Source organism: Bos mutus, chromosome 10 (assembly GCF_027580195.1).
Source record: "Bos mutus isolate GX-2022 chromosome 10, NWIPB_WYAK_1.1, whole genome shotgun sequence".
NCBI classification, from domain to species: Eukaryota; Metazoa; Chordata; class Mammalia; order Artiodactyla; family Bovidae; genus Bos; species Bos mutus.
In genome coordinates, this window is record NC_091626.1 from 70,880,127 (window position 1) to 70,893,493 (window position 13,367).

Here is a 13,367-nt window from a genome sequence, read left to right on the forward strand (position 1 = left end):
ATACCTCATTGTAGTTTTGATTTGCATTTCTCTAATAATGGGCGATGCTGAGCATCTTTTCATGGGTTTGTTGGCCATAGGAAAGGTTTTTAACTGGGGCTGTTATGAGACTGTGGACTGTGGGGCGCAGAAGAGACATTCTAAGCTGAGATAAGAACTGATGCTCAGATGTGAGCAGGAAGCTCTGGTCCCCACCTGGCAATGGGGAGTCTTGCTCTGTGAAGGCATGGTGGGCTGGGCATAGGCTGACATGGAGACAGGGTGCTGTGACGGGGACCTGCAGGGGCAGTGGGAGTAATCGGGTGGCGGTGCCCTGTGGAGTGCCTGCTTTTGGGGCATAGCAGTGACATCTGTTGGTGCCTGACTGGACCTGGGACAACAAGGAAGCTCAGGTTCATCCCAAGTGCTGGGAAGCCAGTCAATGGTAAGAGGGACCTCCCAGGGAGAGGACAAGGATGGAGGCTCCTCTTAGATACAGGGGATCTGCCCCACCACCCAAGGGCAGCATGCCCCTCACTCCCAGCCACAGGCTGAGGTTCAGGTGTAATGGATCCCACCCAGCTCTGAAGGGCAGGCTGTAGCCCCTGACCCTCTCACTGGCCTGGACTGTGAGGGACGCCTCCCTCAGGATGGTTGCTGGGCTTCAGGGTGGATGAATCTAGATACACAGCCTAGCCCCGTGACTGTGAGCAGACAGTCCTGTGAAGCCACCTGAATAAGAACTTGCTCTCCTTGTGTCGTGCAGTCCACGGTTGCAGCGGGAGGTAGGGGGTTGGAGAGAGGGGCTGGCTGGCTCCCCCACAGCCCCTGCTTCGGAGCCTTGGGCCCAGCCAGAGCCCAGGGAGCACAGGTGCTGGGGCCTCGCTGGGGCCCCAAAGAGTGAACACCGTATCTCTGACTCTGGAGGAGATTCTTTCATTCCTACAGGCAGGCTCTGCAGGTGTGGGTTACCCCTTTTCAGGGGGAGCCCCCTTCAGAAAGTGGCCCCCAGGTGGAAGGGACCCCGTCACGCAGCCCTGGTCTGGATTGCCTGTGTTTCCATCAAGCCTGGAAAGCCCAGCCCTGATCCAGCGCTTCCCTGTGGTCTGTGCTGAGTCGAGGGTGTGGGGGCTGTGGCCCCACAGGCTCACTCGCATCTCCGGCCCTGCAGGTGCTCACAGAGAGGCCCTGCTGGGGTGCAGAAGGGCAGCCTCAGCCTACGGTGTGGGTGCAGAAGCTCTCTGACCAGAGGCTCTTGAACCCAGACTGCAGCGCCCCCACCAGTCTGGAGCTCCCACCAGAAGCCAACTCGAGACCATCCCGTCTCTTGTGTCTTGGGCACAAGGACTCCACCCAATACTGAAGGCCTTAGCAGCAGGGAGATGATGAAGGAGGAGACACTGGAGCATCGATCTGGAGCATTCTTGAGCCACCCCCTCCGGGCCCGGGCCACGCCCCGTGGCAGGTGGGAGGACAATGCCGGCTGTGTGCAGTCACCCCTGCCTCGCTGGCCCAAGAGGAGGGCCATGGCACTACCCCAGCCTCAGCCTCAGCCTCTCTTGACGTCTCTCCCTCCCCGCCTAGCCCCTGCTAACTGCCGTCTCCGACCGCCCAGCCAGGTCTCCTTCCAGGGCCTGGACATCAACAAGGTGAGCAGTTCCTTTTTTCCTTCCACCTGCCCTATTCATCTCGAGCAGCAGCAGCTGAATGCTGTGGCGCAGGGGAAACCTCTGGCAGCAGGAGCTCTAGAAGAAGAATCTGGAAAAGGGGGTGGGCCACTGAAGTTCAGGTCACCAACCAGGAGCCCAAGACTTTACCTGGCTAGATCCCAAGCTGCCCTCACCCACCAAACATGGGGCAATGGCAGGGAGGGGTCCCCTGTCCCAGGGAGTCATCAGAATCCACCGTCCTCCCCCAGCCTCCAGGCCCCCAATGTCTACAGCTTAGGGAAATATCCAGTGGCCCCTCATCCCCAAAGGGCTCCGGGCCTGCTGGCCAGTGAGCCCCACAACCCCCAGCAGTTCCTTGGCACTACAGGGCACCTGAAGCAGGAGTCCAGCCGCAGACCCCGGGCTGGCTCTCCCGGTCCAGTCCTGCCATGGACTCTGCGTACGAGATGGGCCACATCCGCAAGCTGCAGGCGCGGCACATGCAGATGCAGGAGAAGACCTTCACCAAGTGGATCAACAATATCTTCCAGCATGGGCGGGTGAGTGCAGCTGGGCCCTCCCCACAGCTGCCTCCACTGTGCCCCCAGCTCCCTGGCAGGTGGACCCAGGGGGCCGACGGTGAGCTCAGCTGGCCAAGGCCAGTGATCCTTCCTCCAGGCTGGTGCACTAGGTTTCACCACCCAGGTCCTGGGATGGAACAGACAGGAGAGGCTGGGCTGACCCTGTACCTATTCCTCATCCCCTCCCAGGTGGGCATCGAGATCCAGAACCTATGCACAGAGCTGGCCGACGGCACCCACCTGCTGCGGCTCCTGGAGCTCATCTCAGGGGAGGCCCTGCCACCCCCCAACAGGGGCCGCATGCGCGTCCATTTTCTGGAGAACAATAGCCGAGCTCTGGCTTTCCTCAGGGCCAAGGTGGGCACTGGGGAGAGGGCTCCTGCGCTTGGTGCTGGGGTGGGCGGTGGGGACAGGCCAGATGACCGGATCATCTTTCCTGGGCTGGCCACAGGGCCAAACAGAGGGTCTGGAGCTGGAATCCAGGAGGAGCATCTGGGATACAGAGTCCAGGAAGCAAAGCCCTACTTTGCACAGTTCTCCCGGCTTAGAGAGCACCCACCTGGCTGGAGCTGGAACAACCGTTGTCCCCAGTGGGCAGGAATGAAATCTGCCTTTGCCTACAGTGAGAGATTGTGGAGTCTAAGTTAAAAGATTCAGTATACTCTTAACCTTCTCTTTTCATAAAGGAGGAAAATATTTTCCAGGCAAGGCCCATGAGCAGCTGGTCAGCAGATCTTAGATGTGAGGGTCAGACACAGGGGAAAAGCCTCAGACACTACTGAGCCAGGCAGGGAAGGGAGGTGGTGTAGGGCTGCCTGGGAGAAGCTGGACTAGACAGCCGGGAGTGGCCTCCACAAACAGGAGGGATCCTGAGAGGAAGGGACAGCCCCAGAGAAGTCGTCTCTAAAAGGAGAGGAGAGCTCCAGAAACAGGGATCCTCATGGCCCATGTCGAGGGGCTCTGCAGGGGTCATTTATATTGAGAAGCAGGAATTGGGAAGCCTGGGGGCTCCTGGCTTCAGGTACTGAAACATGAGGTGGCTGAGTCTGCAGGATGTGAAGTTACAGCTGAAACTGGCTGGGCTGAGCCTAAGTCCTGGGATGTGGGTCACAGGCAGCCCCTTGGGAGCCTAGCATGCTGGAGGGAGGCCAGGGAGGTGAGAGGCCAGAGCAAGGGATGGAGCACTGTGGTCCCTAGACTCATGGAAGAACAGAAAGCTGCCAGCCACATAATGCCAGCCTACACTACTTGGTCCCAGGGCCAATGGCCTGTGAGCCAATCACCTCCTCTCTAGAACCTCCAGAAGGTGCAAGCCCTGTAGCCCTTGTCAGAAGCTACTCAGTACCCTTCAAGCTCAGAGTCGTAACGTGTCACAGATATATAGCCTATGAAGGTGACAGCCTTGTCTCCATTATTGCTTGGAAAGCCTGGGTTTGCCTGGCCTTGGGCATGCCGGCTTCTCCCCTGGGGACCTCCTGGGTCAGGACAGACAGAACCCCTCCCATCCAGCAGCCAACCCTTTGGTTACTATGAGTCTTCTCTAGTACATGGGCTTTGTGGCTGAGGTCAGAAAAATATGCCCACAGGTGCCAATACCCCTCATTGGGCCAGAGAACATCGTGGATGGAGACCAGACGCTCATCCTGGGACTCATCTGGGTCATCATTCTGCGTTTCCAGATTTCCGACATCTGCCTGGACAAGGTATGTCTCAGCCCCCGTGCCCAGCTGCCCAGCCCAGCCCAGACCTGGCCTCCCCTCAGGGCCCTGGGGTCAGAGCAGTTCCACCTGGCCATTAGGATGCCCACAGCGGATCCTCGTCATCCACACAACTACTATTCACTCTTCAGTCGCAGGCAAAGGATTCAGAGTGTCAGAGAGATTGTAATATGCTGAACTAAGAACTGTTAATAGATTTATGGGCTTCAAGTTGGGTCTGGGACAAGTCATTTACTAGTGAAGGGGGCCAAGGTGCCTGCCCACCACCTGCCGTTCACGGCTAATTTATTGTTTTCTACTTGCCATTGAAACCCTGTAACTTTCATTACCCCCTAACGTACTATTGGGGAAATAAAACATACAGAGGAAGCCCAGCCCTGAAGGTTTCCAAATCCTCAGGATCCTGAAAACCAAAGAGATGGTTCCTCATCTTCCTCCATTCTCTCTCTCATTTTCCACAACTGGGTCAGGAAGAGTGAACACATAAGTCCTTATATAAATGTTCATAGTTCCATGGTTTCCAAAACCCCCCTAAAACTCAATCCCAGTAGGTTAGGAAAGCCAACTTGGAGCATGAAATCTTAAAGAAAAGAAGCCACAGATTTGGCTCAAATCCAGGAGGACCCTTGACACTCATGATGGGATGGTGACCCCCAGGAGAGCAGGGCCCTTGCCTGCCTGTATCCCCAGGGCCTAGCACCCATGTGGTGAATGAGTGGATGGATCAACTTCTAACTGACCTCAAGCCCTTCCAGGAAGCCACGCTCCCCTCCCCACCCCGCTAAGCCAGTTCCAAGTGCCCTGCCACCCCTTCCCTTGGGGGCAGCAGGTCTACATTGTCCCCTGACTGGCCACCAACTGGCCAGCTGGCTCTCTTGTCTGCAGCCAGCTCAGGCCCTTCTTCCTGCGAAACTCAGATGTGTCTGGGACCAGGCTAACCCCAGCTGCTCAGGGTTTCTGGGCTGGCCTGGCTCTGGCAGAGCCCAGCTCCAGGCCCTGGACTCCTTCCCTGCCCCTCCCTTGTGCTGCTGCATACTAGTCCCTTCTACCCAAGCTCCCAGGCCCAGAGGATGGGGAACGGAATATAACCTGCCGTGCTTTGATATTCTGAGTTTTGGGTTTTTTTTTTTTTTTTGGAGTATAGTTGCTTTACAAGGTTGTATTATTTTATGCTGTATGTGAAGCAGCTATACGTATACACATATCCCCTCTTTTTTGGATTTCCTTCCCATTTAGGTCACCACAGAGCAGTGAGTAGAGTTGCCTGTGCTGCACAGTAGGTTCTCATTAGTTAGCTGTTGTATACATAGGAGCGTATATATGTCAATCCCAATCTCCTAAGACATTCTGAGTTTATAAACAGAAATTGGTGGAAGAATTGGAAGAAGGGAGTTCAGTTCAGTCACTCAGTTGTGTCCGACTCTTCGCAACCCCATAAACTGCAGCACGCCAGGCCTCTCTGTCCATCACCAACTCCCAGAGTTTACCCAGACTCATGTCCATTGAGTCAGTGATGCCATCCAACCATCTCATTCTCTGTTGTCCCCTTCTCTTCCTGCCCTCAATCTTTCCCAGCATCGGGGTCTTTTCAAATGAGTCAGCTCTTCACATCAGGTGGCCAAAGTACTGGGGCTTCAGCTTCAGCATCAGTCCTTCCAATGAATACCCAGGACTGATCTCCTTTAGGATGGACTAGTTGGATCTCCCTGCAGTCCAAGGGACTCTAAAGTCTTCTCCAATACCACAGTCCAAAAGCATCAATTCTTCGGCGTTCAGCTTTATTTATAGTCCAACTCTCACATCCATACATGACTACTGGAAAATCGTAGCCTTGACTAGATGGACCTTTGTTGGCAAAGTAATGTCTCTGCTTTTTAATATGCTGTCTAGGTTGGTCATAACTTTCCTTCCAAGGAGTAAGCATCTTTTAATTTCATGGCTGCAGTCACCATCTGCAGTGATTTTGGAGCCCCAAAAAGTAAAGTCTGCCACTGTTTCCTCATCTATTTGCCATGAAGTGATGGGACCAGATGCCATGATCTTAGTTTTCTGAATGTTGAGCTTTAAGCCAACTTTTCATTCTCCTCTTTCATTTTCATCAAGAGGCTCTTTAGTTCTTCTTCACTTTCTGCCATAAGGGTGGTGTCATCTGCATATATGAGGTTATTGATATTTCTCCTGGCAATCTTGATTCCAGCTTGTGCTTCTTCCAGCCCACCATTTCTCATGATGTACTCTGCATATAGGTTAAATAAGCAGGGTGACACTACACAGCCTTGACATACTCCTTTTCCTATTTGGAATCAGTCTGTTGTTCCATGTCTAGTTCTAACTGTTGCTTCCTGACCTGCATACAGGTTTCGCAAGAGGCAGGTCAGGTGGTCTGGTATTCCCATCTCTTTCAGAATTTTCCACAGTTTATTGTGATCCACACAGTCAAAGGCTTTGGCTTGGTCAATAAAGCAGAAATAGATGTTTTTCTGAAACTCTCTTGCTTTTTTGATGATCCAGCAGATGTTGGCAATTTGATCTCTGGTTCCTCTGCCTTTTCTAAAACCAGCTTGAACATCTGGAAGTTCATGGTTCATGTATTGCTGAAGGCTGGCTTAGAGAATTTGAGCATTACTAGAGTGTGAGATGAGTGCAATTGTGCGGTAGTTGAAGCATTTTTTGGCATTGCCTTTCTTTGGAATTAGAATGAAAACTGACCTTTTCTAGTCCTGTGGCCACTGCTGAGTTTTCCAAATTTGCTGACATATTGAATGCAGCACTTTTACAGCATCATCTTGCAGGATTTGAAATAGCTCAACTGGAATTCCATCACCTCCACTAGCTTTGTTTGCAGTGATGCTTCCTAAGGCCCACTTGACTTCACATTCCAGGATGTCTGGCTCTAGTTGAGTGATGAAGAAGGGAGAAAAGGAGAGAAAAAAGGAGATGGGGACTCCAGGGTATGAGGGGCAGGGGAGGGGGTGGAGGGAAGGGGAGGACCACTGTGGGCAGGACAGGGACAAGGAACAGAAGGCAGGGAAAGAAGTGGAGCCCGGAAGGAGGCGGGAAAGGAGCACTGAGTAAAAGAGGGATGGGATGGAGGGGTGGGAGGTGAGGGGAAATGTGCGGAAAATGAAAGCGGCAGAATAAAAGAGATTATCAAGGAGACAGAAACCAGCTGTAGATGGTCATTTCCCAGTCTGAAGAAGCCATGTGTGAGGGAGGCCTTGTGAGGCGGACGGATGGGCTCCGCATGTCAGAGGTTTCTAGGTCAGGAGAGACCCTCCCCTAATAGCCGGGGGACCCCAGGCAGTTTCCTGACCCCTCTTACTGCACCTGCTGTGCTTCCTGAGAATGTAGCTACTAACAGTGCCTACCTCTGGGGGCTGTGCCAGGGCAGAGCCATGTGCGTGGGCTGTGCTGGCAGAAAGCCCATGGTGACCTGGAGTCGGTCTAATGAAGCCCAGACTCAATTCCGAGTGGCCCAGGGTTGGTTAGCACAGTGCCCGGCCCAACAGAAGGCTGGAGAGGGATTTCCCTAATGGTCCAGTGGCTAGGACTCTGCCCTCCCAATGCAGTGTCACAGGTTTGATCCCCGGTCAGGGAACTAGAGCCCATATGATGCAACTAAGAGTTCACGTGCTATAACTGAAGATCCCAAGTGCCACAACTGAGACCTGGCGCAGCCAAACAAATAAATATTTTAAAAGAAAGGAAGGCCGAGAGAAATGGGAGCTACCGCTGTTGTCATCACCAATTGTGACTCAAAACCAGCTGCTCAGAGGTGACAACTTTCAGGCTGCCCCACTTCTTTGTAAGGACAATATTTCTCTCACACCCCCAATCCCTGGCCAGCACAAGTAACAGCAAGTGCAGTCAGATGCTCTGAAGGACAGGCTGTCCACACCGCCTCCAGGTGGGGGAGCAGGATCGCACTGTGCCCAGCCTGCCTCTCCCACGACCTGCGGCCTCTGCGGCCTACCCACCTCCCATCCCATGCCTGCATGGTGACCGCTGTCCTGTCCTTCCAGGAGGAGTTTGGGGTCAGCGCAGCCCTGCTGTCTGCCAGGGAAGCTCTGCTGGTCTGGTGCCAGCGGAAGACTGCCGGCTATGCCAACATCAACATCACGGACTTCTCCCGCAGCTGGAGTGATGGGCTCGGCTTCAGTGCCCTCATCCATGCCCACAGGTGAGCGTGTGGGAGGGGACCCAGCACCTCCAGCCCTGGCTGGCCTGAGGCAGGCCTCTGCTTCCTTCTCAGAGGCCTTCCACCCGCTGAGCTAACTGCTCCAGGACTTGCGTCTTCAACCCACCCATTATCCCATATCCTTCTGGCCCCTTAAACTGGGCACAATGGTAGAGACACTGACTCTGAGCTCCTGGTCTGTGATACCCCTCCCCTTCCATAGAACTAGCCAGGTTTGCCTCTGACCCCTGCTGTCCTCTACTCTCTGTGTCCCTGATTGTCTTTTCAGTCCGCTCTCTGGCAAGCACCTGTCCCTTTTGGAGCTTCCCCCTGCTACCCAGGAGGCTGAGCCCAAGCAAAATTAACCCTCCCCTCTCCCAGTCCTATTCCTTGAACCAGGGCCTTAGATCATCATCAGGGGGAAGCTAGTGCCCAGCAAGGTGGGAATGACCCTCTTAACAAGTCCACATAAAGCTGAGCAGTCCCTGATTCTGGTGAAGAGCTCTGCCCGCTCTCTGCCCAGGCCAGACCTGCTTGACTACAGCTCCCTGCGTCCCGACCGCCCGCTGCACAACCTCCGCTGTGCTTTCCACGTAGCTGAGCAGGAGCTGGGCATTGCTCAGCTGCTGGATCCAGAGGATGTGGCAGCCCTACAGCCTGACGAGCGCTCCATAATGACCTACATCTCCCTCTACTACCACCACTTCTCCCGCCTGCACCAGGAGCAGACCGTCCAGAGGAGACTCACAAAGGTTGGGGACAGAGAGAAGATGGCATTGAGGAGAGGCGAGGCGAACATGGGCTCCGGGGTCAGCACACCCTGTGCCCTTTCCTCCCTGTGTGACCTTGGCCACAACATCTAGCCTTACTGTGCTTCATCTGTAAAATGGGAGTGATGATGCCTGGGTAACACACAATTGATTCTGGGTAACAGAGGCTGCTGGGAGTGCTCAGGGAGCATGAGCAGACTTCCTGGCATTCAGGGAAGCTGGAGAGCAGCACCTCTCCCTGCCCCTCCCGCTCCCTCTCGGCTCTTAAGTTGTTAAGCTCCTAATGGGATTAAAAGGCACAGAGAGCTGGACTCTGCAAGGACAAGCACGGGGCAGCTCTGCTGGGCCGAGTCCATGTTTCTGGGGGGCTTTCTTACCCTCTGGGCACGATGGCAGAGGCTGAGGCCTGGGAGGGTTGTCCTCAGGGTTGGTATCTCAGCTGGGAGTGGGGGAGGTGATCCAGGCCAAAGGCTCTGAGTTGCTTTAGGGGTGTGGGGGCCTCAAGGAAGGGAAAGAAGAGCACCTCCAGTGTTGAGGCCAAACGGGGTAAAATAAGATAGAGGAAGGCAGGACGGAGCCCCACTCCTGGGTCTGAGTGTGGAATGGAAGCAGACCTGCTTCTCCGGGGGCTGGGAGCACCCCCACTTCAGCGTATCTTCACCTGAGAGCAGGAGCTACTGTGTACCTGGGCAAGCCTGGCTGGCACTCAGCACCCAAAAGAGGAAGGCCTCCAGGACCTGGAAGCCAGGGTGTGCCCCCCAGGTGCTAGTCTGAGCCCTTCCCGTGTCCTCCACCAGATCCTGCTTCAGCTGCAGGAGTCAGAGGCGCTGCAGACCCAGTACGAGGAGCTGGTGGCCGACCTGCTGTGCTGGATTGCAGAGAAGCAGGTGCAGCTGGAGGCGCGGGATTTCCCAGACAACCTGCCCGCCATGCGCCAGCTACTGGTGGCCTTTGCCTCCTTCCGCAGCCAGGAGAAGCCACCGAGACTGCAGCAGCGTGGGGCCACGGAGGCCCTGCTCTTTCGGCTGCAGACAGTCCTCCAAGCCCAGAACCGCAGGCCCTTCCTGCCACCTGAGGGCCTGGGCCCTGCAGAGCTGTCCCGGTGCTGGACAAGCCTGGAGCGGGCGGAGGCCTCACGGAGCCGGGCCCTGCAGCAGAGGCTCCTACAGCTAGAGCGGTTGGAAACCCTGGCCCGGCGTTTCCAGCGTAAGGCAGCCCTCCGGGAGAGCTTCCTGACAGACACGGAGCAGGTGCTAGACCGGGCCGCAGCCCCGCTGGCCAGCCCGGCCATGCTGGAAGCGGCCGCCCAGAGGCTGGGCATGCTGGAAGCCAGTATCCTGCCCCAGGAGGGGCGCTTCCAGGCCCTGGCCGAGATTGCGGACATCCTCCAGCAGGAGCGCTACCGCGGTGGGACAGAGGTGGCCAGCAGGTGAGTCCCGGGCATGGGACAGTCTTCAAAACAGGCTAAGGCCTTCCTACCATGCCCCTCTCGTTGCAGTTGCCCACTCCTGGTCACAGAGGTGGGGGTGATTTATAGGTTTGGGGCTCCCTTTTAAAAGATCTATCTCTTGGGAATTCCCTGGCAGTCCAGTATTTAGGACTTGGCACTTTTACTGTCAGAGCCCAGATTCGATCCATAGTCAGAGAACTAAGATCTCGCAAGATGCATGGCGCAGCATAAATAAATAGATAAAAAGATCTAGCTCCCACTGATGCCTAAAATTCCAACCTCTGTAATTGATCCCTTTGGTAAAGCACTGTTCTTTCTAAATAGCCTCTTATTAATTTATTCACTAAAACTAAGCATTTATTGAGTGTCTACTATGTCCTAAGTACTGTTCTAGGTGTTGGAGATTTAGCAGTGAAGAGGGCAAACAAAAATCCCTCCCCTCATAGAGCTTGCATACTACTAAGGAAAACACAAACAGAGATTTTAAAAGATAATAAAGCAGAGTAGGGGCATATGAGGTGCCAACGTGGGCAGAGGGAGTTACACTGAGTGGTCAGAGGAGGTTTACTTTTGAACAAAGACCACCCGCTCAGTGGACACGAGCTTGGGTAAACTCTGGCAGTCGGTGATAGACAGGGAGGCCTGGCGTGCTGTGGTCCATGGGGTTGCAAGCAGTCGGACACGACTGAGCAACTGAACTAAAAGACCAGAAAGAAGTGAGAAACCATAGAGATGTGATGACGGACTATACTAGGGCAGTGTCCCAAAGGGGCACATGCCTGGCATGTTTGGAAAAAAACGTGGAAGCCAAGTGAACAAGTTGTAGTTGAGGTCAGGGAGGTATGGAGGCCAGGGGTGGTGGCAGAGATCCTGCCGGACCCTGCAGGACACGGTAAAGACTTGGTTTTTACTCAGCAGAAGATAGGAAATCATGGCAGGACTTGAGCAGAGGAGTGACATGATCTAACTTTTATTTTACAGTGATCATTCTGGATGCCATGACAGGAGTAGACTGAAGGGACAAGGGCAGAAGCAGAGAGAACAGTCAGGAAGCTACTGCAGTAATCACTTAGAATAATAGAGAAGTGGAGGTGATGAGAAGTGGAGGGGTTCTGCCTTTATTTTGAGTCCAAGGGAATTTGCAAACGGATGAGATGTGGGATGTGAGAAAGCAAGTCATCCAGTTCCTGGCCAGGGCACTGGGAAGGATGGAGTTGCAGTCACCTGAGATGAGGACTGGAAGGAAGGCTTGGGGGTCAGAGGAGGCCTGAACCTCCCAGACTCTCCTTCCAGTTTTTCTGCCTGTTTCTAAAAGGCAGGGACACTGCCCCTAGCACTCCAGGTTAGGATGCTCACAGCCCCAGCCGCAGTACTCAGGTTCCTCCAGTACAGACAAGTCCCCCCACCACCAACTGCGGACCCCAAGCTTCCCTGCCATGGCCCAATGTACACCACCCTTATTCTCACATCCCCTAGGCAGCTGGAGATCACCCAGCGCTGGGAGCGGCTCCTCCAGCGGCTCCAAGGGCAGAGGAAGCAGATAGCGGGCATGCAGGCTGTGCTGAGCCTGCTGCAGGAGGTGGAGACTGCCTCCGACCAGCTCAACGAGCTGCAGGTGGGCCCTGGACCAGTGGACCCCTGGGGGAACATAGCAGCATGCACCAGTCCTGGCATTCATGGGGACCCAGCACTCTGGGACGTTAATGACCACTCATCTGTCCCTGGCCAGGTGCTAGTCAGCTCCATGGCCTGTGGGCAGAAGCTGACAGAGGTAGAGAGGCTGCTGCAGAGGCATGAGCTGCTGGAGGCCCAGATCTCAGCCCTTGGAGCCCACGTGAGCCATCTGGCCCACCAGATGATGAAGCTGGACTCTTCCATGGGCACTGCTGTGGAGGTGCTGCAGGCCAAGGCCAGGGCGCTGGCCCAGCTCTACCAGAGCCTCATGTCTCTTGCTAGGTCCAGGTAAGAGCCCACCCAAACTCCTCTACCCTCTCCACAACTTTTCTGTAATCCAGATTACCTCCTGCCCAGGTTTAAACAGTGCTGCCTGGTGACTTCCTGTACCCTGACCTAGTCTCCTCTGTTGCATGATCCAGGGACAGGAGAGCTCCTATCTAAGGGGAGGTGTCTGGGCCTGGTGGGGAACCCCTCCCCAAGTCCCATCACTGCCCAATCCCCTCCGTGGCCCTTGCCGTCCCTCAGGAGGGCCTCACTGGAGCAGACGCTGCAGCAGGCAGAGCTCCTGCACAGCTGTGAGGAGGAGGAAGCCTGGTTGAGGGAGCATGGACAGCTGGTGGAGGATGCGTCCCCGGGCCCGGATCTCAGCCAGATCGCAGCGGCCCTGCAGAAACACAAGGTGCCCTCTACCTTGCATCCTGGCTCTTGCCCTCTCCCTGCCATCCATCCCTTCCCTCACCCAGCTCCCTCCTCTGTGCTCCTCCAGGCCCTGGAAGCCGAGCTCCATCGCCACCAGGCCGTGTGTGCTGATCTCGTGCAGAGGGGATGCAAACTGGGAGCCTGCGGGCCCCCAACGGGGCCGGATCCCTGGGAGCGGGCTGAGGTGGTGCAGGGCATGTGGCAGCGGCTCTGGGCCCGGATGGATGAGCAGGGCGTGAGGCTGCAGGCGGCCCTGCTCGTCCAGCAGGTAGCAGGGCAGTGGGAACTGGGTGGCCGGGCAGGGAGTGCAGTGTCAACCCATGTGTGCCCAGCCTGCCGTCCTCCTCACAGTACTTCGTGGACGTGGCGGAGGCAGACTCGTGGCTTCAGGAGCAGCGGTCTACACTGGAGAGTGCATCCTTTGGACAGGACCAGGTGGCCACCGAGGCCCTACTGCGGCAACACCTGCGTCTGGAACGCTCTGTGCGCGCCTTTGGGACCGAGCTGCGTCGATTAGATGAGCAGGCACAGGTGGCCACAGCCCAGGCAGCACTCCTGGTACATAGAGACAGGACAGGGATCCAAACCCATGGGCCCCTGACACCAAGTGTGCACTGCGCCCTTGACCGCACAGTGTGGAGATGAGGTGGCCTCTGTGGCCCCTGAC

The 13,367-nt window shown here is 55.7% G+C and overlaps 1 protein-coding gene across 1 annotated transcript in view; it reads left to right on the forward strand.

Moving 5' to 3' along the window:
* The first annotated feature begins 1,586 nt into the window (after positions 1-1,586).
* The window catches only part of SPTBN5 (spectrin beta, non-erythrocytic 5), a 49,405-nt gene continuing 37,624 nt past the window's right edge, over positions 1,587-13,367 (forward strand). Inside the window, 12 exon segments of the mRNA XM_070378561.1 lie at positions 1,587-1,628; positions 2,017-2,188; positions 2,399-2,566; positions 3,796-3,912; positions 7,950-8,107; positions 8,628-8,856; positions 9,672-10,303; positions 11,801-11,939; positions 12,054-12,286; positions 12,527-12,680; positions 12,768-12,968; positions 13,052-13,258. Of these exon segments, the coding sequence (XP_070234662.1) occupies positions 2,078-2,188; positions 2,399-2,566; positions 3,796-3,912; positions 7,950-8,107; positions 8,628-8,856; positions 9,672-10,303; positions 11,801-11,939; positions 12,054-12,286; positions 12,527-12,680; positions 12,768-12,968; positions 13,052-13,258 (2,349 nt within the window). The 5' untranslated portion in view covers positions 1,587-1,628; positions 2,017-2,077.